General features: G+C 39.4%; 1 protein-coding gene across 1 annotated transcript; it reads left to right on the top strand.

Moving 5' to 3' along the window:
• The first annotated feature begins 832 nt into the window (after positions 1–832).
• Positions 833–27,672, top strand: EEIG2 (EEIG family member 2). Its single transcript, XM_082002778.1, has 11 exons — positions 833–984; positions 16,335–16,455; positions 17,062–17,091; positions 17,601–17,717; positions 18,884–18,930; positions 22,668–22,774; positions 23,735–23,830; positions 24,400–24,586; positions 25,141–25,268; positions 25,670–25,739; positions 27,335–27,672. Exons 1-11 carry the CDS (start codon positions 836–838, stop codon positions 27,375–27,377), a joined length of 1,095 nt encoding a protein of 364 aa, XP_081858904.1. The 5' UTR covers positions 833–835; the 3' UTR covers positions 27,378–27,672.
• The last annotated feature ends 305 nt before the right edge of the window (positions 27,673–27,977 follow it).

Here is a 27,977-nt window from a genome sequence, read left to right as displayed (position 1 = left end):
ATGTGCATAAATGCTCAGCTGTGGGAAGACACACTATGTGGCAGGGTTTTCTTATGCAACGCTCTGCCGAGAGGAACCTGGTCTGCTGATGGAGGTTGCTCGGAGCTTGCTTTATCTTTTAGTCTCCTGGAATGGGTTTTCGAGGTGAAGCTGTTCCCTGGAGAGCACGACCTGGCGTTGAACTATACTTTTTACAAAAGAGTGTTGAGCGCATGCTGCCATGATCATCTGTGCCACACAACTGTTCTTAAATGTAAACACAAATGTGTACATTCCTCCCGCTCTACAAGACTATGAGCATCTGGTTTGAATTACAGGAGAAGGAACATAAGTGCAGAATTGCAATTTCGACGTCTAAGCGATGTTTTGTTCTGTTAACGCTCTTTACAACGACGCCTTTGGCAGGTGTGATGTCAGCCGGACAGGGGGCCCTGGGACGCGGGGGAGCTGCCGCGGGGACGGACCGGCTCCGCTCCACCGGGGCCGCCGCCCTCCTCCGGACACCCGCGGCGCGGGGCAGCGCCGCCCCAAGCTCCCGTTATCGGACGACCCGGCAACGGCACCGGCCAACTCCTTCGTGAGATGACACGCCGGCGCCCACGCCTGTGCACGGCCGGGGCTGGCAGCCGCCGCCGGCCGCGGGCGGGGCGGAGGCGGGCGGGTTTGAAAGGGAGGCGCCGGCTGCCATGTAAGCGCTGGCCGCCGGGGGCTGAGCTGGAAGCGGCCAGCGCTCCGGCCCGGCCGTGCCGCCCCTGCTCCGGGCATGGGAGCGGAGCGTAGCGGGCGACGCGGAGGGGAGCTGCCTTGGGGGCGGCCGCCGGGGAGCCCTCGGCCCATGGCTTTCATCATGATGAAGAAGAAGAAGTTCAAGTTCCGCGTGGAGCTGGAGCTGGACGAGCTCTCCTCCGTGCCCTTCGTCAACGGCATCCTCTTCTGCAAGGTGCGGCTGCTGGACGGGGGCAGCTTCAGCGGGGAGTCCTCCCGGTAGGTGCCTCCGGGGCTGGAGAGCCGAGCGGCTGTCGGGCGCCCGCTCCCCTGGGGGCAGCCCCGGCGCCGCCGCCGCCTTCCGACGGGCTCCGCTCGTGTTCGCGGCCCCGCCGAGGGCCAGGGCGGCCGGCCGCCTCCGCAGCCCCTCCGCCCACTGCTCAGGCCCCCTCGGCGGCGCCGGGCTGGCGCTCAGACGGCTCCCGCGGCGCAGCGGCGGCCGGGCGGGCGGGGGTCGGGGCCCGGGAGAGGGAGGGAACGAGCGAGCGAGCGGGCGCCCCGAGGCTGCGGGCAGCTCCAGTCCCCAGCCGGGACCGGCGCCGACGGGCGTGCAGCTCGTCTTTCCCCTCGGGAAGGGAAGGGGAGCGGGCACGGAGGTCCAAGGCGCCCGTGGCGCGGCTCGCCGCCGGGCGGGCTGGCGGTCCTGCCGTCCCGCCTGCGCCCCCCGCTTCATCGGCGGCCCGAGAGATGCGGGAGCGCTCCTAGGCGCCTCGTCCGCGTGGCTGCTCGCTGCTTGAAGTCGCCACACTTCAGAATGAATACTGAGGCTCTTCAGCGCCGAGTGGCAGGGGAGGTGAATCCAAGGGTGGGCGAGGGCTGTCCTAGAGAAACCATTCGCTTGTGCCGTAACGCCTCGCGCTATAAAGCGTGTTGATCGTATGGGTAACGGGAGGGAAGGCATTTCTTGGCACCAAGTCTGGAGTCAGAGCTGTTCCCTGCGAATGTGAGTTGTGCGACCTTCGGGTTTTCTCCTGTTGGACACCGGCTCGCTGCGTTTCGTTCCGTGAGTATCTACACAGAGAGTTAACCTGAACAGTTTCGTGGAGAAGCCTTCTCTCCTCTCCTGCAGGTATTCAGGTCGTGTGCGTTACTGACTGTGCTCACGCTGAATGCTGCAGTGCAAGTGCAGCAGTGGACAGGGGCCTTTCTTCTTTTTCTTTTTTTTTTTTTTTCTTTTTCCTTTCGTCTTTTGTGCCTCAGCGATAGAGCTGCCACCTGCTGTGATGGTGGCAATGGGTAAACAGTGCAAATGAGTTAATTTTTTCCACGTACCAGGCAGAGGCAGAACCTTGTCAATAGTAAGGGTGTGCCGTGGCTTCAGGTCTGGGGAGGAGGAGACTACCCTCTCATTACACTCGTTCATGTTGTGTGCATTATTGTATTACTTTAGTGTTATTACGAAAAAGATTTACTGAAAAATGTCTCGTAGCATTCTGGGAGCAGACAGAAATCAGTAACAAATCTATGATTACTCAGTTATTTTCTTATTAAAATACTGCTCTTACAGTGCATGCTAAATTATCTGCTTTTGATTCTGTAACTAGAATTAATCAAGAATACAGAGCATAAAATGGAACTTTGGCCTAAAACCTCCTTCTCTAACCATGCCATTATACTAGCATGTATAATCGACGATGAATTTTTCTTCTGTATGGTTGGAGGGTCTTCAACACATCAGTGTTCTGTTCTCATTTCATGTCTCTCTTTTTTCTTCAATGTTTTTCTTGTGAGTGGCTTCTTCATGAGTAATAGATGATGACGATAATCATGATTTTAGGCACTAATGTGCCATTGCTGTCCTAATGGATCCCTTACTGCCTTGAAGTCATTTTCACAGGCTGACATACACCTGCTGGACAGCATCTCTATTTTAAAGGAGTTGATTTCAGCTGAACTGATGTTTTTGATACATTATTGTGATCTTAGCCTTTTTTGCCTTGCCTGTTTACGATGCTGAAGTTAAAATCTTGAAAGCATACATGCATATCTTTATGAATATGAATAGTGTATTAGTGTGAAATATGCTTGTGCAGTAGTATGTGTACGTAGGAAGTGTGACGATGTAGAAAATTGTGTCAAAGTATTGTGTTGGAGTCAAAGAAGCTTTGAAATTCTTCCATCTTCTTTTTCTGGGGGAATGGCTTAAAAAATAAGAACAGCAGTGAAATACAGGCTGGTATATCAAAGCCCCTGTGATAACGTAACTGGTCCATTCCTGCTGGACTGAGGTATGCTGGTAGGAAGGTAAAGAATTCCTCTGCAGTAATCCTTCAACACCAATTTAGGGAGTGCCTTTGCTCTTGACTTAAGAATTAACAGACAGTTTTTCACGGTGGTGATTCAGCAAAGGTCTGAATAAATAAGGAAGAAATTAAGTTAACATAAGAATGGCAGCATTTCAAAACTTGTCAGTTGCAAACTTTTTTTTAACGGCCATCTTCTTCTAGTTGCATGCATTTATGAGTTTCAGTGTGAGCTGGCAGTTGTATCCTGAAAAGTAGTGATCTTTGTAGTGTTATAAAAGAAATTAAAAAAACTCCATTGTGTTTCAGAAAGTAATATACAAACTCATTTCAAATATTGTATAATACATGGAAAAAACTGACCATGTCTTCTTAATAGCCTCTATTTTTATTACTAAACTAGACTGAGGTCTAGTAAAGTATAATTTTTTGAGGTGAGGTCACTGAGAATTAAGTTCTCAAGTTGGTACTGATACAAACCAATACCTGCTGCCTCTCACCTTGAGAAAAAAGAAAAAAAAAAAAAGGCAGCCATATCAACAGGCTTCAAGCCAGCCTAACATTATTGGCATTTTCTTTCTGACGTTTACTCATTGAGAAAGAAATGTCATAAAAACACAGGCTGGCAGCATTTGAATAAAGGCCTATGTGTAGCGAGTTGTGAAGTGGTGGTCTCTAAAGCCCTGGGTGGATCATGCTGTATGAATGATTAAAGGCCTGATCCTGCAAGCAATGTGATACACCTACATCATCGCTCTGAACGCTGAAGCGGGATGAAAAGAAGACAGATAGAAGTTCAAGCTGCTGAAAAACATATTTTTTTCACTTCTCAGATCTTCACTGAGAAAGAGATATGTAAGAAATATGTTATAAAGACATGGTCTATGTTACTGGAGATTTGTCAGAGTCCAACTACTTTTCTGTCTGACACAGATATGTGCCTGAAGCATACAGAAATTCTGTGACCAGATAAAACCAGCTTGTGTAGTGCAGTACACAGTGTGTACTATAGTGCAGTACATAGAGATCTGGTTTGTGTATAAATGGCAGCCATATTAATTGTTTACATGTCACTGTGGTTTTTTGTGTCTGTATGTAGTCTTTTAGAACTCCAATTTGAAAATTTCTGTTCGAAACTTGCCTATGTGTGTTTGTGAATATTTACTGTAGGAAAAGAAAATTCTGTATTATAATGCTAAATGCTTAATTACCTGACAAAATATTCAACTTTTTAAAGTAATCTGGTACTATCAAATAATATTTTGATCAAAGGACATTGAACAGCCAAGTAGTAGCAGTGCTTGAACCTGTGGGGGTGGAATGTTTGAGTGTGTGTGCAAGAACAGGACTCTGGAATTCTAGGGAGAATGAATGGGTTATAAGCTTTGACTCTACAATATGGAAAACCTTGAAAGAAGTTGCGGGGAGAAAGGTTTTGTTTGGTTTTGGTTTAGTAAACTGCCAATCAGCCATACAGTGTTAATTCCTGCCCTCCTCTTTTTGAAATTGCTTTCTAATATGACTTCTGGATCTTTACAATAAGCATATTGATTCAAGGCTAGTTAGACATGGCACTTCAGGACATGGTTTAGTGGGCACGGTGGTGTTGGGTTGATGGTTGGACTTGACGATCTTAAAGGTCTTTTCCAACCTTAATGATACTGCGATTGTGTGTAATGCAGATATAAATATGTTGAAAGTATAGGCTGTGTGCAACTGCCCTTATTTTAATAGGCTGCAGAAATAATTGATGGGCCCCTAGAATAGATAACTGCTCATAGGGTGAGTTGTTGCTCAACCAGCAGCAACAGATGAGATATGAGGAAATCAAAGAAGTTTTGGAAAGTAAAGGATCTTATTTCTTGAGGGTGTATTTTCAACACTGTATTGTATACACTTAGGCTGCAGTAGCTGTAAGCCTAGTAGTTACATTTTTAGCTTGATTTCCACCCGTACCCCACTCAAGGAAAGGGCTTCTTGGTTGATGCGTTCTTACGACAGTTTGGTTGTATTCCTCCCCGCCTTTGAGATCTGATTTCTCACACTTTAGATTGCTAATTCATTCTTTTACAAAACAACATTCAAACTAAGCAGCTGATTATGATTGGTATCTGTGTGACAGATAGAGCTTAGGGGCAGCTGAGAAATATAACTTTTTCACCAAAACATTTTATTCTCCAAGAGATTCCAGGGAAGTTTTTTTATGTACAGCACACTCCTGAGCCCTGACAGGCAGTCTCAGAGATCTTGCATTACTTGTTCTTATTCCTAATAGATACAGGCTAGAGTATGTAATTGTCTTCTGTAGAAACTGATTTCTTATCTTCCAGATAAGAAGTACTTCTAGTTATGCTTGGCTACCTCCTTCTTGACTGCCTAAAACTACATCTGGTTTTTGTGACTCCAGCAAGTACATTTTCTGCCTCACTGGACTCTTGCTTTTTAACCATTGTTTTCCCTGTCACCGCTATTGCACTTGAAAGGGAAAACTTCTCCTGACAGTAACAGAGCTTAACTAGCTTTCTGTATTTAAACAAAAGTATTTTTTAGAAAAACATACCCGCCACGTGGAATTACTGACCCTATCACTCTAATCTTCCTACATGATGTATGAATCCTGTTGACAGTCTTCAGAGTTGGTAATGGATAATGCTACTTCTAATAGCTTTTCAGCTGTAACCTGATTTTTCAAGTGCTGTGAGGCAAATTGGCAGTGGGATAAAAATCGTGGCTTGCAATTTTGTAGCTCCTCTTTTCAGATTCCAAAATGTCCACTTAGTGTTTTGTCAGTTGTGAAGAGACTGTTGGTTGAGCGGCTTCCAGTCCCTGTCCTTCTCTGCAGAGAGGAAGAGGTAAGAAGGGGAAGTTCTCTACACTTCAGAATTATAACCTTTTTTATTTTTTTAAATGTAGTTTCTTTGTACTTCTTTGGCCTTTCATTAATAGTTACAATAAAATGGGTTTAGTCAACAGATGTAGAGAATATGCTTGAGAAAGGTAATACGATGTACAAGGATTGGTATGGATATTCTGGACAGGGCTGAAGGGGAAGAAACTAAGGCTAATATATTAATGGGAGAGTACATGTATAAAGATGGAAGAGTAACGGTGTGGAAGTAAGAGGGATGAAGAAATCAAATCTCTGAAGTAGACTGGAGGAAAGTCAAAGATTTAATCAAAATAGTAAAGGAAATCAGATCTGAAGAGAGTCATTTTTTGGCTACAGCAGGAGATAAGAAAATGTTTGTACAGACTGTATTTTGCATGGGATGTAACTGGTTATTGCAGACAGGAAAAGAGCTCATTCTTGTGGGATTTTTGTTACTGTAACTACTGGTAAGAGATACAGCAACAGCTAGCTTTTCAGGAAAAAGTTCCTGAGAAGAGATGCATGACAGGCATCTGTTAAAGAGGAGGGGGTGAGGGGAAAAGCTTTTGTGCTTAATGTGTCTGGCTTGTGCAGGAGAATAGGCACCGTGGTTTAAAAGAGCTGGTGATGCTGTTGGGTTTTTTTCCTCCCACCCTGACCCCAGCACAGTGCATGGAGCACAGTATTTTGCTGTCATAAACCTGTCATTTGCAAACACTGTAGCACCTGATTGCTTTCATATTTTAAGGATTATTTCTGTTCATGGAATAATTGAGGGTGGAGGGGAGTGCTAGAGATCATGTAGTCCAACTTCTTGCTCAAAGCAAGACCAACTTCAATTAGATCAGGAAGCTCAGAGCTTTGTCCTGTCAACTTTAGAAAATGTGTAAGAAGGGGGATTCCAGTCTTTGTAGACAACCTGCCCCTCTGCTTCACCACTTAGTCCCTTATTTTATTGCAATTTCCCTTATTACTGACTCTTTTCCTTTCTCTGCCCCCCACTAAGGAATGTCTGCCACCATCTTCCCTCTAACTCAATAGAGATGGCTGAAGATAGCAATTAAAGCTTCCTTCACCTCCTTCAGACTGTAAAAATCCCATGTTCCCAACTTCTCCTGCACCAGGTGCTTCACTCTCCTCCATCCCTGACTCCAGACCCTCATCTCACAGCCCCTGGACTTCCTTCAGTTTATCAGCGTCTCACTTCTACCGACAGGGCCCCAAAACCAGATGCATTGCTGCAGATACAGCCTCACAAATGTTCAACAGAGGGGAACGATGACTTCCTTTGCACTGCTGGCTACAGTCTTCCTAATGCAGTTTGCCCTTCACAATGCTAATTCCCTTTTAGGTGTCTGCATTTGCCTGTAACCAGCAGTTTTTCGTAAGTGAAGGTATTTCAAAGCAGCTCTATTTCCATGTGATGATTTTTATAAGAAATACTTGACATGAAATGTTGCTAGTTAAAGATTTAAGCTGTTTATTATGAGTAAAAACATGTGGAATAGAAAATGATTGCTCTGTGGAAGTTTTGCATGTACTAACAGCAAATTAACTGGGGAGTTGTGCACTGTAAACAAGTGGAGCTCTTCCTGCAGACACAGCTGTTTGCTGGTTTGCTTAGTGCTGAAATTTGTGAAATGTTGAAGCTCTGTTTGTAAATGACTGGTTTTGTTTAGGTTTTTTAGCAATGCTTAGGAAAAAAAAAGTTTTTGTTGGAGAGAATGTATCTTCTGAGTCATAACTCAGGCATGGAGGAAACACAGATTATTAAAGGAAAAGTAAACTGTGTTTCTTCCTGAATATAAGAAATAAATTGAGGCTTTGCATAAGTTTATTACTATAGTGTATACTTTGGAGATCACACTCTAGAGCTCTAACTTCAAGAGATGCATCTTTCTATAAGAGGACTAAATTTAGCATTCTGGTTATCAAACAACTTAATTTAAAGTATAGCTTTGTATTTGAAAAGTTATATTGAATTTTTTTTTTCTCCTTTGTAGCTCAACGTTCTTTAAAGATGATGAGGTTGGAACTGGTACATGGATGGGCAGCAATGTATGTTACATGTATTAAGTTATGTATATTAAATGCATAGAATACATTTGAATAAAACTGGTACTGGTGTTGGTGCTAGATCTCTTTTTATTTGCTTTAAAATACCTGTGTTAATGTCATATTTCTCTATTTGTGTTTGGTTTTACTTCCATGGTCAACTTAGCAGTAAGGATTTTAGTTTAATTTGGAAGTGAAGGATCTCTTTGTTGGGTGATCTAGTTTATATTTGTTTGTGTGTACAGTAGAGATATTAAAAGATGTGAGTAAACCATATTGTTTGACACTTCAGTTGTGTGGATCGAAACCAAACAAGAAGACTACACTTCTGTGTAGCAAGAGTAATTTTCTTCTGAGGATCTTAACGCTTTATAAATACCAAGCCACTTGGCAGCTCTTGGGAGACTGAATAGTAGTCCACAATGTTTTGCTTGAAAGTGGACTGGTAAGACAGCCACTCAGTTGCTCTGGGAGCCTGTTGCATGGGTACCTATATCTTCCCCTCAACTGTGAGACTGCACAAATTTGAAATGGAAGTAGGTATTGGTGCAAGAGGGTATTCTTTTCTTGCATGCCAAACCATTATGTGTTCCGTAGTATAAATGAGAATTCCATATCCAACAATACCTTCCTAATGCTAAAAATAGCCTAGGAAAGGTCAAATCTTACTGAAAAATACATGAAACACCGAGGGCACTGAAAGTCTGGCTGATAAACTAGTAGATTACAGGCTAATGCCTTAATTCCTGACTCTGTGAGGTGGGATCGTGACATTGCATTCTTTGTTAGGTGCTCTGGCATTCTGCAGAAGACAGATGATTGTTTTTTTACATATATACATACCCACACACATATATATAAAATATATATGCAAATGGGATGTTGTTCCCATTTGAAAAGACTATTTCCTACACTAAAAATAACTGTGTTACTCCAATTTACTAAACACTGTATTTGTATCAGAAGGACAGAACTGTATGGAGTTTATTCAGCCAAGGGCTGATCACAGGAAGCTATTAGGGTACATGATGAAAGTCCATACGTGCACCCATAAACGAGTGCAGGAAATGAAGGCAGGGGAGGGTGGGGGAGCTAAAATAATACCTTGCTCAGGCTTGTCACAGGAGCCATCAGCCCATCAAAGGCCCATCTACACAAGCCCAGGGACACAGAGGCAGGTGCGGAACAGAAATTATGGACTTGGACAAGGGGACACCCTGTCTGGGCCCCTCCCAGGGCTGTCCCAGGAGAGCCTCAGCCCCATTGTCCAGGCAGGAAAGCCATCATGTTGAGCTAACACTAAGTCCAAAAGGTGCTTGAGTTGCTGCATAGCACTGTGAGACACATTATGGGATGCAGGGGAAGAAGCTTATTATTGGATGTTTACAGGAGGAACTAAAGGTGGAGGAAGGGATGAATTTAGGTGACTTGGGGAAGAACAAGTGTGGGAAAAATGGAGAGGTAAGGAGATAAAAGGGCCAATTAGGTATAAATAGCTTGCTGTTTGGTACATTTGTCTGGGCATGCATGCCCTGTTTCTAATCAGTGCAGTCTATTATATATTCATATTAAACTACTCTCTAACTCCTTCTTGGGCGAAGGGCTCTCTGTTCAGTGAGGGGGGGTGTGTCTGAGTGCCAGTAACTGGAGTCAAGAGTCTGCATCAGAGGGCCCGAGTGTCTGTGGTTCTAGCAACAGGAGAGACCCGAGTGAGTGGACTTAAGTACTAGCCACAGGAGTGGGACTGTGGGTCACAGGGACTGCGTGTCCGTTGTGCTAGCAACTGGAGTGAGAGAGAGTCTTGGTGCTAGCAACTGGCCTGGGATTGTGTGCTAGAGCACTTGTGTTCCTGTGTGCCAGCAACCAGAGAGACCAGATGAGTGAAATCAAGTGCCTGCTACTGGGGTGAGACCAGGAGTTGGAGACCCGTGTGCCTGTGGTGCCAGCATCTGGACCAAATGCAGGTGTGTGACTGTGTAAATGTTATCAGGAATCAACCTGGACTAGCTGTCAGGTAGGTGGTGTAGCCTGAGCGCCATATATATATATGTGGGTCATGCTAGCAGACCTGTGTCCTGTTCAGCCAGAGAGGGGAGTGGGATGAGGCTGTTAGTGCTGGCTGTCTCTCCGAGTGCTCTGTGTGTCTGTGATCTGTGCATGGGTGCTTACCGGGAATACATCTTCAGCCTTGCTACTGGTTGGATCTGGGAAGTGGAGCTGCAGCAGCCTCACTTCTCTCTGGCTCTCTGATCAACATGATATATTTTCCCTTAAAAGAAGCAAGCAAAACTTAGGCAATATTGGAAAAGTTGCAGTCACTCAGAGATAACTCTTCTAAAGGTATTTTATTCACTGTACTTTGGACTCTAAGAACCCAGCCTGAACAATTCTTAGAAGTCCAAAGCAAAAGTGGATCTACCAGCTTTATTGTTATAATTATTATTTTTTAATATTCCCATCTACCTCATGGAGTGAAAAAGCTACTTTTCAAGGTATTTATAGTGAGGTTTTAGGTAATTCATGTTCTGTACAAAAGCTCTAAGTTTCCTAAGCAAACACCCCTTTCCTTGACATAAAGCAGCATACTACAGGCTTGGCAAAGAGTGGCTGGAAAGCTGCCCGGCGGAAAAGGACCTGGGGGTGCTGGCTGACAGCTGGCTGAATATGAGCCAGCAGTGAGCCCAGGTGGCCAAGAAGGCCTACAGCTTCCTGGCCGGTATCGGAAATAGTGTGGCCAGCAGGAGTAGGGAAGTGATCGTCCCCCTGTACTCAGCACTGGTGAGGCCCCACCTTGAATACTGTGTTCAGTTTTGGGCCCCTCACTACAAGAAAGATGCTGAGTTGCTGGAGCGTGTCCAGAGAAGGGCAATGAAGCTGGTGAAGGGTCTAGAGAAAGTCTTATGAGGAGCAGCTGAGGGAACTGGGGTTGTTTAGCCTGGAGAAAAGGAGGCTGCAGGGAGACCTTATTGCTCTCCACAACTACCTGAAAGGAGGTTGTAGCGAGTGGGCGTCAGTCTCTTCTCCCAAGTAACAAGCAATAGGACAAGAGAGAATGGCCTCAAGTTGCACCAGGGGAATTTTAGACTGGATATTAGGAACAATTTCTTCACCGAAAGGGTTGTCAAGCATTGGAACAGGCCATCCAGGGAAGTGGCTGAGTCACCATCCCTGGAGGTATTTAAAAGACGTGTAGATGTGGTGCTTAGGGGCATGGTTTAGTGGTGGATTTGGCAGTGCTAGATTAACGGTTGGACTTGATCTTAAAGGTCTTTTGCAACCTAAACAATTCTATGATTCTATACTCACCCAATTGATTCCAAAAGTATTTCTAGAAGTAGTTGGAAAGTAGTCTAATATAAAGACTGAATGGCATCTTAAAACTGAAAACAAATGCTCCCAATTTTTTGTTTCCTCAGTGACCAATGATTCTAAAATAATTGTACTAGAAAAACAATACATTCAACATAATCATCCACATATGGCTAAATGTTATAATTGGCTGTCTAGTATAATTCAGATAAAAACTTGAATAAGCAATTTTCTAATTAATGGAACACAGTATTTTGGTAAATGCCCACAAGGAGTTCTGGCTTCTTTATTTCTAAGCCTCTCCTGCCAAAGCTTTTCCACTTGGCAAGTAGGAATTTTTCTCATGACACTTAAGGTCCTTAAGAGTGACTTATTTTTGCAATTGTGGCTATTTGCTGAAACAAGCCAGTATTCATATCCTTTATCCATGTGGAAATGAACAAACAATCTGCTGGTCATAATTACCTTCATTAAAAAAAAAGAGTCCATCGCTTCTTAAAAAATGATGAGGAGTTGATTAGATTAGAATTTGTTGTTTCTTTTGTGTTGGTTTTCTTGTTGATTTTCTCTTTTGTGGATCAGAAGAGAAGATTTTTATTCATCATTCTAAGCTGCAATTGTGTACAGTACATAAAATACATATAGAAAAAGACATACAGCTGAAATCTGGCATTTGAAATTTAGTCAATGTGAAAATGTCCCTCTAAAGAAAAAACACTTAATTTGTTAAAATGATGGAAACTTAAACTATACTTTGGAATGAATTTATTTTAAAATATCTGTCTATTCAATTCATTCTTGGCTAGGTCTTACTGACAGCATTCGTTAAGTTATACCAAAGCACTACAACCTAGTACAGATTTGAATGCATCTTAGTACTAGCATATATTTTGATTCATAAAACAACTGTTTTTGCTTTGCATGTGGTAAAGTGACTGTGAGGCTCATAGGAAACTGACTCATAACGGAAAGCTTTCTCCAGCTTGCGCTGCAGCACAGGCACAGCTGCCAAGAAGTTATCTGGGTTCATTTCCATAGTAACCAATCAATATAACTGTGTATTTTCTAAAGGCCTTGCACTTGAACGAAAAATCTCAGAAACGTAGATATTATTCTTTAAAGTGAAATGTTCTGATTTGCCTTGTTTTTTTCAGCACAAGGGGAATAACTTGCTGGTGCTTTTCTTCACACAAAAAATACCTTCAATAAAATATGTCAATTTTTTCTTTATATAATGGAATGAGAAGAACTGTTTGGTGAGGGGTGGGGGCACTTGGTTGGGCTGTTTTTGTAGACTGTGTACAAATGTTTCCAATATCTTGTTTTTTAAAACAATGCGTCAGTGAAAGAAACTAATGATACTTTTTTGATGTCCTTATGAGGAGGGAGGGGTATTCCTGGTTTTACTTGATTTTATTTTTACAATAATTAGAGCATTGGTATCTATAACTGAGGCATTTTCACTGTTAACTTTTACTTTCTTGTTTGTAAGAGAACTTAAAAACCTGCTTATCCTATTTAATGTTAATTAAATTATTTGCCTGAATAAATCCTGGCCTGTGATATGAGTGGATTGAGTCTTCCAAAAGCAGTGTGTTTGTGCGATCTTCCTTACTTGAACAATGATATACATATAGTAGTATTGGCATGTTGAAATAAATTCAAAATCCTTAAAAGTTTTAAGGACACTTACATTTCTCAAGCAGATGTTACTTACATATATCTTGTATTTACAAGCAAAAATATTACAGTTAATGTTCACTAAATTATCTTTTACTATAATGTTAGTGATATCTGGAACACTATATAACTGTACAATATAAAGCTGCTTTGACTGTAGTTTGCTGTAGAGGTGGAAAGCTGTTCTGAAAAGCAGAAACATAACCTGAACCATACTACTGAGCTGTACAAAGATTTCGGTACATTATTTTGACCTTATGAGTTTACAGAAACATCCAGAAAATCAAAGGCATTATTTGTAGGAAAAAGTATTGTTAATAACTGGAAATGCTAAAAAACACCACATGTAAATGTAAAAACACCACAAGAACTTAGTGAAACAATGAATAGGAGGAGAAGTGATTCTGTTACTGGTAGTCCCAATGATATCTGGGGTGATAAGGGAAGGGTGGTAAGGCTGATGGCAATTGTCCTACTTGTATGATGAGCAGATGCTATGAGAAGGGATTTTCTGACCTTTATGGATGTCAAGAGAACACTTTCAGTCTTGAAGCATTGTTTTATAACTTGATAATGAATAGCAGAAAATCTACATTGCTTCTAGTTTCCAAAAGGACAGTTGAGAATGGATTGTTTTGCAGATATTATTGGATGCATAGTAGTGTGCAAATGCAGGCTCCCTGTGGATTCATGGCCATAGCTGATATGCCTTGATCTGAGACTAAAGATAGAGCTTAACTCAAAGGATTGTTAAGAGTTCTTGCTTTTTGAAACTTAATAAAGGTTTATATAATTGCATGCATTTTAGTATTGATTAGATATTTCTGGTAAGATTTAATTTCAGTAACTCTTTAAATTCCAGTAAAACAGACAGCCAGCTACAACAATTGCTTTGTTTAGCTGACAGCATTTTTAATTATCCTCTTCATGCAGCGGTTTTTTAGTTATAGTGGTGTATTAAAACTGAGATCCTTACGCTGTGCTGAAACTATACATAAATTTGATTCTGGGATTTTTTGTGCGTCTCTGGATTTTTTGGGGAGGAATACTACCAGTGTGCCAAAATGTGATGTTTTTAGTAAAAGAAAATCTTGACCAACCATATCACTTAGTTAATCTGCATTCAAGTTCACCTTCCCACTCAGCCTTTTTCGTCTATCAAGCTCCTGCAAATTAGGGTAACTACCAGCAGGGTTGAGGGTGTGAGCAAGTCTATTGTCTTTCGGTATCAAGGCAGGCCTGTTGCTTCTGGTGCTCACAAGAGGACATCAGTATCGTTTCATAACAGCATCTAGCATTCTCCATCTATCCTGATAAAACTGTTGACAGAAGTATCAGTGAATTTAATGACTTAAGATAGCGACATAAATATCCCTTCTTTTTTTGAAGCAAAAATTTGTAGCTAGACAGCTCATGAAAAAGGTGAAACTGATTTTGATGTGGTGATGTTTTTAAGAGAAGTGGGTCTTTTATTTTTTTGCTTTTTGGGTAAGCTCAAAATATTACTTAGAAAAAAAAAACAACTTAAAACAATTATGGAGATTTAATTTCTAAGTTACTGGACCGCTGTGATCTGCAGAAAAAGTGTGTTCTCAGAAGTTGCATTATCTTTAAGCATGGTGTATGAAACCTGCAAATATGCAGGCCCAGATACTCATGCACTTGCATAGTGTGCATCTAGTTGACTATTTGCTTTACCTGAGAGTTGAGCAACTATCACGTAAGTGCTACAAGTTATTCCTAGGCCTTCTAAGTGTAACAAATGTTAGCAGTTATCAAATATCCCTTTGAGGTTGTATTTTACTTGATGACTCCTTGCCTGAGTCTGTTTCCCTTAGAATGTAACTATTAGTGATTTTCCTTTTTCGAATTCAGGTTCTATTTTGGATTTAAATAACTCATACTGGCAGTGTGGGATTTTTTTTTTTTCCCCACAAAGCACAGGAAAGATTACAATATAAAACATAATGGATAAAAGGTAGGTAGCTCGTGGTGTACAGAGCCTGTTCCTTTTGGGTCACATGCTTGAATATGACTCAGTGTTGTATCATCAGAATCCGTTAGTCTGTTGTGGTCATTGAACTGACTCATTTTAGGCACGCTAGTGTACTCCTACCTTAGGAAATCATGGTGCCAGTGAGCGTTGTAGCTGGCAATCTCACCGGCACAGCAAATCGGAGCTTTTGCGTCAGCCTTGTGATTCATCATTTCTCCACAGGTAATAAACTCTGACTCCGGCTTACATGGAACCGTAGAATTCTATCTCTGTTAAAGATGTCAGACTGGATCTTCAATAATAAGCTGCTGTAAGAATTTAATATAAAACATAGAAATGTATGTATTAGAAAAATGGAAGAGAAAGAAAAGGAAAAATACTGCTTTAATATGTGAAGACTGTACTTGAATGATTAGAGCGGTAGAAGAAATTAGCACAGTTTCTCCATGGTTCCAAGTTCTGAGTTTAGAAACATGGGACTAGAAAAGAGCTTTTTATCATCGAGGCAGATCCCTCAGAATCACCAGTCCTTACGTCCCCTGTTATTCACAAATTGGCCAGCCTTGTCTTTAGATACAGTAAGATTTTTTTTCTCCTACTTCTCTTTTTTGAAGGCTGTTGTAGAAATTTGCTCAGTGGTTTGAGACCTCGTAATTTTCAGTTTTAAATGGGTGTTTGATTATGCCTTATTTTGGTCCTAACCACTTTTCATTTGACTTAAAGTTATTTGGTTATATAATAACATTAATATAGCTGAAAGCATCCTACATTTTGCCTTTTTTTCAGCTGCAGCATTTTCAGGTTGTAATCCTCCTGCAGTGAACAAATCTGTTCAGATATTAGTCGTCTTATTTTGCTCTTAAATGGCAAGCTCCCAGTATATAGCTGAAATTCTTGATTGCCTCAAGTGCATTACTTTGTATCTGGTTATTGTACTTCATCTCCGTTGTACTTTTCCAGGCCTCAAATTCATCTAGTTCTGCTTGTATGATACTCCCTTTCTCTGTATTGAAAAAATACTTGTCAAAGACAGTACCTTGAGCACATTCGAAAGCTCAGCAGCTTGGAAGACAATGCCTGGGAGCTAATGTTCAGGAAGACTTCACTCTCCTGAGGCAACCTGGAGAAATCACGGTCTCATTCACTTGCTGTTGCAAGTGCATGAGATGCAAATGCAACACATGGCTGTTGCATTTTTCTGTAGGTCTAATATTGTGTTCAAGGTTTGAAACTGTTACTAGTCTTCACGTACAAAGGGAAGAATGAAGGATGATTATTCACCCCATGGATCAGATTTTGCATGAAGTGACCACTCTACAATCAGTGGAACCAGTGTTTGTTCTGGAGCTGTCCTACTGCATTTTATGGTCCTGAATGTGTATGCAACTGGTACTAAGCATATGTCCTCTATTTGCAGGGAGGTAGTACAGGCAAACTGTGTCCGCTGGAAGAAAAAGTTCTTATTTATGTGTAAAATCAGTGCCAGTGCCACAACAGGGATTCTGGATGCTTGCATTTGCAGGGTGTCTGTACGGAAGGTAAGTAGCTCTTTTTCCCTCCTCTGCTCTTTCTTCACTTGTTTGGTTTAATTTTTAAATGTCTGATAAACTTTATAAAGCAAATTTTAGCTGCAACCATGTTAGGTATTCTAGCCAAAATTTCATATTAATCTTATTAATTACTTTAGTTTGACTAATTCATGTTTTTTTACATTCTCATTGAAAAGAACACTTATGCCAGCAGCACATAAAAGGAATCGCTCATTAGTCTTTATAAAGCTAGCCCTTGATAGATACTTCTAGCAAGCAGCAGTGAACTTAGAAGCATTGAACTGTGCTAAGTACCAGAATTTTGCATGCAGCACTTCCTACCTTTGGGGCTAGACTTTGCACGAGCCAAATGCTGGTCGGCATCAGGCACTCACCCTTCCCCACCTCCGCAAGATGACAGTCTCCAGCTGGCCTGCAACGAGGACATTACTAATACGAAGTTCTAAATGACAACCGTACAGCCTAGCAAATGTGTGTTGTGGTATTTTAAAGCGAAGATAAGTACTTGCTTTTCTAGAAAAACAAACCAAACAAAAAAACCCCAGTCAATATCTTTAATGGCTTAATGGCATGTCTTTTCTTCTTTTTTTCTAGGAGTTAAAAGGAGGAAGGGCATATGCAAAGGTAAATTGAGATGTATCTAACTTTACCTACAGATTAGCTTTTCTCTCTTGTCATTTTATGCCCTTTTAAAGTAATTGCAGAATAGTACTCTAATATCCATGATTTCATTATGTGCAGTATAGTGACACAGTAGTGTTGGAACTCTCAATCAGTGTGTTTAATAAGTATATAATAATATTATACCACCAGGATGGTTTTTTCTTTCAATTTAGTATGTTGAAAGGGTTGATAAAAGCAAACTCTTCTGCATGTGTTTACTTTTAAAAATAAAGAAAAGTCTCCTTGTTCTTTTTTCTCTTGAGACTTAAATTAACTGAAAATAGAGCTATGCAGAATTTGGCACTCCAAGTTTGTTTTCTGCTTTTTGCCAGCGCCGCTCCCTTTAATGGCCATCCTCTTATTTATATTTGAGAGAAACTGCTGTAGAGTGGCACTCAATACTGTGCATGTAGCAAGTACTTTCATTTAGTAATATGCTTACTACCAACTTTGTCATTTTCTCTTAACAGCTGGGATTTGCAGATCTAAATCTAGCAGAGTTTGCTGGATCGGGAAATACCACTCGTCGCTGTTTACTGGAAGGTTATGATACCAAAAATACAAGACAGGATAACTCCATTCTCAAAGTAATTTGTTTCCTTTATCACACTTAAACTAAGAAAGCAGAGAATAAGTGGTATTATTAAGCACTTAATGCAATTTAAAACATATTTGCTGAACCTCTTTCTAGAACGAAAACTAAAGTAAAACCATCAGCATTGTTTAGACAGAATCATTAAAATCCATGTAGTCAAAAATAGAATTTGTCCTACTCTTTGAAATGGAGCTGGATAGCTGTAAAAGAAAAGCTTTCAAAAGGTATTCTAACAAGAATTGAAAAATGGAATAGGGAAGCATGATGAAAAAGTTAATACGTTCATATAAATGTACCAATTATATCATTAAGACTGGGCAACTTCCTGTGCAGCTTTTCTAAGAGTGAATCTCTTAATTGGCTTATTTATGTATAAGCCAGCTTCAACACCTCCATGAGTCCTGGAACTTTCCCTTTTCTATTTGATAGTAATCAATGTAACAATTGGTGAGCATTGCTGGAAGAAACCCACCCTGCTGTTCTCTCCCATTAGTCCAGAGAGTTTAAAACATTGAATAAGCTGCATTAGCCTGAAAATAATTACATACAGAATGTTACAAGTAAATTTAAAAAAAAATTCTTTCCTTACCAAGACCCTAGGACTAATTTCTCATACTATCATGTATACAGTTTAAACATGCGCTTTCCGATTTCTTTAAGACAGTCATAAACTTTTTCTAGAAAGCTTTTAATTGATGGCTTTGACCCAGCTAACAAGCCTTCTCAATGCATTGTTATCCTATGGCATTATTTACCTTTTGTGGTTTTACTTTATCTCTGATGTTAGCAGTTTGCTAAACACTCTCAGCAAAGAACATATTTCAGCACCCACTATTTTAAACAATATTCTGTTTGCTCATTAATCTTTTGGATTTCCTGTCTCTTCATTTTACCCTTGAAGCCATCATAACTATTTCTCAGATTCTTTTTGATCTAGGTATCTTTTGCAGAATCTTGTATGGGCAACTATGTTGCTTTAAATGCTATTTTCTGTTTTTTGCATGTGTACCACAAACAAATATGTAGCTTTTCGCATAAATATATTTATTTGTCTATGTGATGACACCATTTTATTTTACTTAAATGTAAATTTAAATTTGTGGCAGGTATAACTTCAGGTTTTTTTCTTATAGTGGGTTTTGTTTTCTTAACGTGTAGGTTTTGATCAACATGCAGCTAATGTCTGGAGACCCATGCTTTAAAACGTAAGTTTTATAAAAAATCTGTGTGGGATAGTGTTTTGGTCATACATTCCGTGTTTAGAATTACATTTCTAATTTGCGTTTATAAATCTCTCCAATCTAGCAACAATATTAAAAAAAAAAAGGCACCAAAAAATGGCATGGTGGCTGAATAATGGCTAACATAGTAAAAATAACAGCAGAAGTATCATAGTTCTCCTTGCTGTTAAATAGTTAGTATAGTTTCAAGCAAAGAATACTAGCCTGTAAATCTCTAATTAAAAAATAAAAATAAAAGAAACACTTAAGGGAAGCTGTTCCTGCAGCAAGCCTATATAAATATACTTGGTATGGGGTGATCTGACTAATACTTGTGTTTGGAAAATGTGCTGTTACACCTGTTATTCACAAGTCTCAGATGATTTTAAAGGATTTATTTAAAAAGAAACCAGAAGTGTGATATGACTTAGTACAAGAGAAAGCACTTAGAGATATTTAGTTAGCAAAGACATTATGCAACTTAGTAAAAGATGCAAGAGGTAACATCTGAGGGGAGAAGCAGCTAGGAAAACACACTGCTTTATATTCAGGATCCTTTGGCCTCATTGTCCGTAATCTGTAGTTGAGGAAATGCAATAGTTTTGCTAGAGTACATTAGCTTCCATAACTAAACACAGGAGAGGAAAATCATGCACGCTAAGGAAAAATGTAGTCATGAGTAATATGAAATTGCTGCCTTCTGTCTAGACTAACAAGCCATTTTATTATGAGGCACCGAAGCTTAGTGGATAACTAAACTGAAACAGTGCAGTTGGCAAGCTTCCTACTTCCAGAGAAAATCACGATCTTGCTAACAATGACTTAATTATCATGATCAGTGGGAAGTGAAGAACTCTCACATGTCGTTCATATTATAAAATGTATTATATAATAACCTAAATGCCATTCATTTTAAGGATAGGCTTAGACATATGTATAGAATCTGCTTCTATGAATGCAGTGTGGAAAATTCCTCAATACTTGCCAAGACTCTTAATGCCACTGCTTTTCTGTAATTTAGAATGTTGGTAGACTGTATTGTTCAAAGTGTATGTGCTTTTCAGTTTAATGTCAATCTTTTCTAACTCTACATGACAGTAGATGGCAATTTTGTCCAGATCAGGTTTAAAGCAATGTAGTTGTATTTTACTTGTCACAAGATGTTGAGGGCTATTAAATATAAAACGTCTTATGAGGCTTAAGAAATACCTAAGCTACAGATGAGGAGATGCTGGAAGAATATTCAGGAGATACATTACTATGTGTACCCCATTCTCTTAGCATCTGTTCTTTGCTGCTGACAGAACAGGCTGCAAGGCTAGACAGACCTTTGGTCTGAGACAACATGCTTGTTCTCATGTTCGCTTTTTAAAAAACAATCTAAGGCAGAGTTCCAAGTATTACATATAACTGGAAAAGAAAAAACGAGCTTAAGGAAAACAATCTGGAAAAAATTGCGAGCTTCACCCTTGTTATGTCAATCTCAACTTCTTCTGTAGGTTCTCAACTTTCATTTGTATTTTCATATATTGAATCAAAGATCTCTTCCGTTGTACAGCTATAGTGCTTGCTTACAAACTGCTACAGTAAAACACTTCTACTTCAGTCCATATTAGTTTTTTTTTATTCAAAATACTCTCATAAACTGAATAGAAACTCATCTTTTATCAGATTAATGTAACCAATCAATGTCCCTGTGAATAATCCAATGAAGAGGGTTAATAATTTCATACAGGCTTAATCTGTAGCAGTAAACATATACTGAAGTCTTCCTTAAGTAAAAAAGATTGTATTTAAAGTGAAATAAGGCTGTAGCTCCAAGAAAAGTAGCATGATCTCCTAACTCAGTCTGAGGTGCAAGTATGCAGTAACTCATAATTTGTAGGTTTTATTAGTACAATCGAGAAGTGTTTTCTGTAGCAACTAGAGACTTTGTGCACTACTGCTGTGGCTGTACCCTTACCATTATTTCTGAGGAGACCGGAGAATGTTGCCTGCACCATTGTAGCTCAGATGATTCACTGCAGGAACTCTTCAATGTCCCCTTGCACCACTAAAGGCCCTTTCTCCTCTCTTCTTCTAACCTTCAATAAGAACAACAGAACACTGTGAAATCTCATCTCATGCTTACTAAATAAGTAAGAGGGTATTATCTGAATTTGTTTGATTGGGCAAAGCTTTTCTGTATCCCTAGTTATTTAGCACCTCTTGATTTACTTTGAGTCAGACCTATTAACAAATACATCACTGATACTGATAAACAGTTTCTCAAAGGCAACTAACCAATCATTAGTCTTGTATACTAATAAAATAATGTATTTCTGTTCTTTACTCACTGGTACCCCAGTAGTTGAAATTAGTACCTAAATAGTCTTCTGGCTCCCTAGGGAAAAATCTCTATCTGAAATTATTCAGACTTGGCATTTTCTTCCAAACTGATGATATAACCATTTCCTGGAACATAAACTTTCAACACAAACAGAACAAAAAATTTCTCTAATCCAGATGTTCTTCATACAAGGAAAAATAAACCTTAAAACATTTTCACAATCTGGAATTAGCTACATATTTTATAAAGACGCCTAAAAGGCTTGATGTTTGATCTGGGTGACATCCCTGAAAGCATTCAGTTCTTGCTTTCAAAAGTATGTTAGGCAGTTAAGTCACAGAAGCATTATAGTTCCAGAAGGGCTTTTTCTCTTTCTCTCTTTACTTTCAAATGTAACGTAAGAGAGAATATGTTACCGTACATAAAGACAGTAACTAATTTATTGAATATGTCAAATCTAAAAATATCAACAAATACCCATTTGTATGCAGACCAACAGTCTGTTCCCAACATCAAAAATAACAAAGCATTAAAAAACCTGTAGGTAATATCCTGACATGTATTTTAGTTGTATTTGCTTGCAAAGATTACTTTCACTTTGTCATTTTCTAATTAGTTTCTTTTGCACTAGCAAAACACAGACTTAGAGGTTTATTCATTTTAATAAAATATCTCTTTCAGTCTTGGTATAAACTGAAATAAGCATTTAAGCTTTATTAAAAACTGTTTTAATATTGAACCAAATTTAAATTATGTCATAAATGATGCTTTTTTTAATTTGTAGGAGGCAGAATTCAGAGGGGAATACATGGAGGTGGTAACATAGGCCCCTTTGTTAGGAGTGGGAGGGTTATCAGCCCGGAATCTCCTCATGTACTGTAAGAGAGATGAAACAAAGCCAGGAGTACATCACAGTGCACAAGCCAAGTAGGCCAACTGTTGTTGTGAGGGTTTGTTTTTGTGTTCTTTAACTTACCATTGTCATGTATTCCATGAAGTATTGCATTATATACGTTCTTAGCACGTAAATCATCCTGTGATTCATACACTTAAGTAAAAATAATCAAGAACTTAAAAATAAAAACGTATCACTCCACCAACCATTAAAAAAAGAAAATGCCTTTCCAAGCATCCCCAGAAGCCTGAAGGACTGAGGGCTGAGCAGATGGATTCTGTAAAATAATCTGAAGCTCAATAGCAAAAGCTTTCTTTTTTTTTTTCTTAGTTTTTAACAGACGGCTAGGCAGCATGTTTTCAGAGAAAAGTTACAAGCCTATTAACTTGAAGTACAGTACGAATTATGCCCATTTACTTGAAAATAAAAATCTGTGCTGATCAGTTTGGAGGGATTACAGCAAAAGTACAGCAAATCTTAACCCCCTTTTTCTTACAGGCCTCCTTCCACAGCAATGTCTATAGCAATTGCTGGAGAATCAGAATCTTTGCATGAAGACAGGAAAGGTGGAGAAAACTTTAAAGTAGTACATCTGGGTATAGCAGGTATAAAATAATGCTTTTAATCTCTCAGTTCTTTTATAACTGACTTCATAGCTTCAAGGAGTTGTACAAAATGTTTCAAATCTTAAAGGGATGCTGACAATTGGCCCACAAAGGGACCTTTGGTTATTTGGTGAGACACACTCCCGTAGAGAAGATCAGTGGAATCGCTCTTTTTTCCACTTTTGTAACACTTTATTTAATGGAGAGAAAGAACAGAAATGGGATTGATAGCCTGCCTTCTTTTTAACATTTAAAATCTTTCATTTTCAGTGTGACACATTTCTTGATTTCCTTTGGATTTGTATTTTGACTGGACATTTAATGTGGCCCTTGATTTTCAACTTATGAATCACAGGGATATGCATAACTGAGTAAACTTTGAGTGGTAAAAGTTCTAAGTATTGTTTAAAGTTGAAGTAGTTACTCTGAAATTTAGACTATTAGAAAACAAACAACTATTAAAACACATTGTTACAGGTTGAAATTTAGGGGGTTTTGATGGGTTGTTTTTTGGTTTTGTTTGGGTTTTTTACATGCTTCAGGCTCTTACATAGCTTATTAATTTTCACCCTAAACACAGCTTAAGTTGTCTTAGCCACAGTTACTTTATCAGCCAGAAAACATCTAGCACACCATTCCTCTAGAGTATATGGAAAGCATGGTGATCTCTCTAATGTCTACAGTGTAGACAAATCTAAAACTACATTTCATACAAATCTTTCTAACCCAATGGTACTCTCTCTTTTACTCAGACAGAAACATATTATTAGTATTTTTTTTAAAGGAATGCATATTCTTCAACATACATGGTATTTTTGCAGCACTTGAATCTTCAAAGGGTTTGTAGAAAACCAGTGTCAAATCCCTAATCCCTTTGGGAAATCTGACATTTGAGTCTAATCAAGATAACAAATAACAAAGATGGCTTTAGCAACAGTATCTGACTTGCACATGTTGCAGATGCCTCGTCAAAGAGTGCTTCAGTCCCAGATGAACTTGGTGCATGTGGACATTCCAGAACATCAAGCTATGCAAGTCAGCAGTCAAAACTGTCAGGTAGCTGTTAACAATTTTGTTATGAATTGTTGGGGTTTATTTACTTTCACAGTTTTAGACTGTAGAAAATGAGTATACTTAATATGTTTTAAAAAAATGGTTTGAAGTTGAAAACTTTTTCCTGGGAGTTTCAGGTGTGGGGAGGGTAACTTTTTTTTCCTTTTTAAAGCACAATGAATTATCTGTTCAGATGTGAGACAGCTTTTTCCCTTAGCTCCTTCCAGTTAACATATCTGAATGAGATTTTTACCTCTTCCATGTGTAAAAACAAATAACTTACAAATGGAGACTTAGTTCTAAAAGCTGAAGGGGGAGTAATGACACTAAGTCATTCTATTTGTTAGGAAGCGAGAGTTATTTAGAACAAAAAGAAAGCAGCATGTGCTAGAACACAAAACCCAAAGTAAATTGCCTAGCTGGTGTATGCCCATACATTCATAAGGCTTTTGAAGTCTCTTTAAAAGATGACAAAACACAAAATCTGCTTTCAGGACGGTAAAATACAGGTAATGACCCTGGCTGTCAACAACATACATACCTAACCTACCTCTCCTACACTTTCCGAACAGGATATAGCACATGTCACTCTAGATCATCCAGTCTGTCTGAACTCTGCCACAGAAGAAACACCTCAGTGGGTAGTACCTCAACAGGAATTGGAAGCATTCTAGAGCCATGTGAAGAGACTGAGCCAAAAATAACTGAAACTAATATTGATACATCTGTTAAGGATGCACCATCAGAAAAACTCTGCAGGTATACTTAACTTTGAAAGCGTTATCTAGCAGAAGTAAACCATAATTCACTTTATCACTTCTAAGAGCACAGGAAAGACATGGACCTGTTGGAGCAGGTCACAAAAATGATCAGAGGGATGGAACACCTCTCCTGTGAAGACAGGCTGGGAGAGTTGGGGTTGTTCAGCCTGGAGAAGGCTCTGGGGAAACTTTATTGCAGCCTTCCAGTACTTAAAGGGGACTTATATGAAAGATGTGGACAGACTTCTTAGCAGGACATATTGCGATAGGACAAGGGGCAACGGTTTTTAAACTAAAAGAGGGTAGATTTCGACTAGATACAAGGAAGCAATTTGTCACACTGAGGGTGGTGAAACCTTGGCACAGGTTGCCCAGAGAGGTGGTAGATGCCCCATCCCTGGAAACATTCCAGGTCAGGTTGGACGGGGCTCTGAGCAACCTGGTCTAGTTGAAGATGTCCCTGCTTATTGCAGGGGGTTTGGACTAGATGACCTTGAAAGGTCCTTTCCAACCTACACTAGTCTATGATTCTGAATATATTTATTTTTGCAGACATCCTGTAAAGCAAGACTCTGTGGAGTCACAGCTGAAGAGGGTTGATGCTACCAGAGTTGATGCTGATGATATAGTTGAAAAAATACTCCAGAGTCAAGACTTCAGTTTAGACTCAAGTGCAGAAGGTATGGAGATAAATAAGGAAGCTCAGGGAAAATTGATGCACATTACAGGCCTTAGGAAAAACCCACCCTCTTCATAGTCCCTCTTGCTTGTAATCATAAGGTCTGTGCATATGGATCACTAAATTTTCTGCTTCATCCTGTCTCTCAGAAGTTGAAAAGACCCTTGCATGACTCAGTAACTTTCCCAGAGAATTACTTTAAGCATGAAAAGAAAAGAGCAGGGGCAAATCTACAAGGAAGGCAGTTCCTCCAACCTGTAGTATGTGAAGTTTGGTTCTTGATTTCTTAAAACCATCTGCACCTGAAAGTATCAGTTACAGAACTGGTGTGATTTAAAATGGCTTAGCTTTAGCTAGGGCAACATTAAAGGAAACTAACATGTTAATTCCCTTGCTTTTTAGAAGAAGGTTTAAGATTATTTGTGGGCCCTGGTGGAAGCACTTCTTTTGGAAGCCATCATCTACCTAACAGGTATGTAGCCTGAACAACTAATCCATAGGTAATACTAAACAAAAATGCATCTTATACAGCAATTATTATGTATACACATTCTTGATCTTTGTATCTTTCTATTCTGTACCATTTAAAGGCATCAAAAGTAGTAAATCATCAGGTTTTAAAACAAAACATGTATGTTAGTTCCAAAATAAAACTGATGTGTCAAGCGTAAGAATTAGAACTTTTGGAGGTTCTGACGAGCCTCAGTTCCAAAGTTTTCAGATATGAGCAGTGTTTCAGTATGGACAGGAAACAGGCACCAGTTTGAAATCTCAGCTCTACAGAATTACTGCATTACTCTATGGAGCTCAAAGGAAGTCTTAAGTGTTTTACACATCCACCTTTACAGCATCAAACTTCTATGTCTTCTCGATAACAAACCTGATTTTCTTCAGTTTTTCTCACAGCTGCTTCTGTTTCTATAAGCTACACTATTCCTGTTTCAATGGCTTGTTCATCTTTCAACTATTTGTAACCCTAAACTCTCTCCTTTGATAATCTGCTTCATATTATCTTCTTATAGTTGTTTTATAAACCAGGGAGAGATATTTTCTTCTCTAAACACTCTTCAAATACTCTCATGTATGACTTGACCTGAATGTATTAGTCTTGTCAGATGAGAAAACATTAAAACCAGCTAAGAGTATGCTGTAATACCATGATTCTGCAGTCTAGGGTAACTCTTTTAAGATTTTTATTTCACGAAATTAGCATAGTTTCAGTATTTCAGTAAGTACTTCTGGAATTAGGTATAACGCAGCTGATAACATGCTGAAAGTTAAAAAAAAAATTCATTTTACACACGCAAGCAATACTATGGTTAAAAGATAATTAATTGATTTGTTTGCAAACTGGGCACACTAATTTCTATCTAGGATAACGTGTATGGTTACAGAGCATACTGCAGTAGTATATAGAGATCTGTCCTAATTCAGTTGCCAGAACTGTCCAGGCAGAATACTACACTAAGGCAGAGCTAATTTTTGACAGAGTACTGCCATTTGCCATGTAAAATACCAGACTATGCTCTGTCACGTTGGGGGTGAGAGTTTTGTAACTGTGCATTTACAATTCAGTGTGAACAAAAGACTGGAAGACATTTTCCTTCTATCTTAACAGAAGAATAGTATCACTTACTGTTTTTTTTTTTTTTGAGACATTTATCTATTTATGTACAAATGTATATAAAAAGTATTACCTGCATACAATATAGCTGGGGTAGGAGAGGAACCCAAAAGATACCCTTTAAGGAAACATAGAGAAGTCCAACAGTAACTTATTTTTCAGTAACATTATTTATCATCCTTCATTTTGACTGTAGCATAACACAAAACACTTCAATGCATTAAACTGTAGGTTACTCGGTGGCATGGTAATCATGCATGTTTTCTACCCTTCACAGTTAGCTGTTCTGGTACTAGCTGTTCAGTTGTTTTTGGTTTTTTTTTTCTCTCCCCAGGAGTGGGATTGGTTGGGCAGGTTAAATAGTAAACTTACTGATCTGTGATACTTGCTGTTTAGCTTCCAGCTAAGTTGAATGAACTTACTTGTTTCAAACATTCTTTCAGAGTAGGATCTGGAGCATATGAGCAGGTGGTGATAAAACGTTAGACTAGAATGCCAAACAAGAAGACAACTTGGAGCTCTGGCGCTGATACTTCTGGTTTTGTTTGCTCTGTTGCAAGAGTTGTGAAAGCCAAAATGAACTCAATGTGATCTTTTTTTTGAAAAGTAATGGAATGCCTCTTGCTCATAGAGCTTCATCTTCTGTGGTATGAAGGCAATGTTCTGCTATGTATAGCTTGTGTGAGCACTTCGACTGTTTTTGTAAGCTCTACCTGATGTTAGTGGAATTACTTGCTTTTTGAGTTGAGAGAAACAGTTTTGGAAGTGTGATTGAGTCCCATTTCAGTATTTTATACAGGAGATCACTTCTGGTGCTGTACTTTGTTCGTAGCTTCTTTCCTGAAGAAGCTTCTAAAAGTTGGTCTTAAATGAACCTGAAGAAATTAATTACTCAATTTGATCCTACCTGCTATTTTATTCCTACAGAAGCTAATTACTTCTATCAAGTCAAAATTAAGGCCTCCACAAAACAGCCCAGCTATGTTTCAACATAACCAAAACATTCTCTCAAGAGTACTTAGCATAACTGCATTGTAAGCTTGAACAGTAGAGGTGAATTTCACATACATAAAAAAAAAATACTAA

This window comes from Phaethon aethereus (genome assembly GCF_964289735.1).
Source record: "Phaethon aethereus genome assembly, chromosome: 8".
Lineage (NCBI taxonomy): Eukaryota > Metazoa > Chordata > Aves > Phaethontiformes > Phaethontidae > Phaethon > Phaethon aethereus.
Note: the sequence above shows the minus strand (reverse complement) of the source record. Positions and strands in the feature narration are given on the sequence as shown.

Bases quoted from the DNA above. Each gene is read 5' to 3' on its own strand.
- EEIG2 (XM_082002778.1), top strand. From the start codon at position 836: ATGGCTTTCATCATGATGAAGAAGAAGAAGTTCAAGTTCCGCGTGGAG. The intron at 23,831-24,399 runs GTAGCTGTTAAC...CTTTCCGAACAG, and splicing joins TCAGCAGTCAAAACTGTCAG to GATATAGCACATGTCACTCT. The intron at 25,269-25,669 runs GTATGGAGATAA...CTTGCTTTTTAG, and splicing joins TTTAGACTCAAGTGCAGAAG to AAGAAGGTTTAAGATTATTT.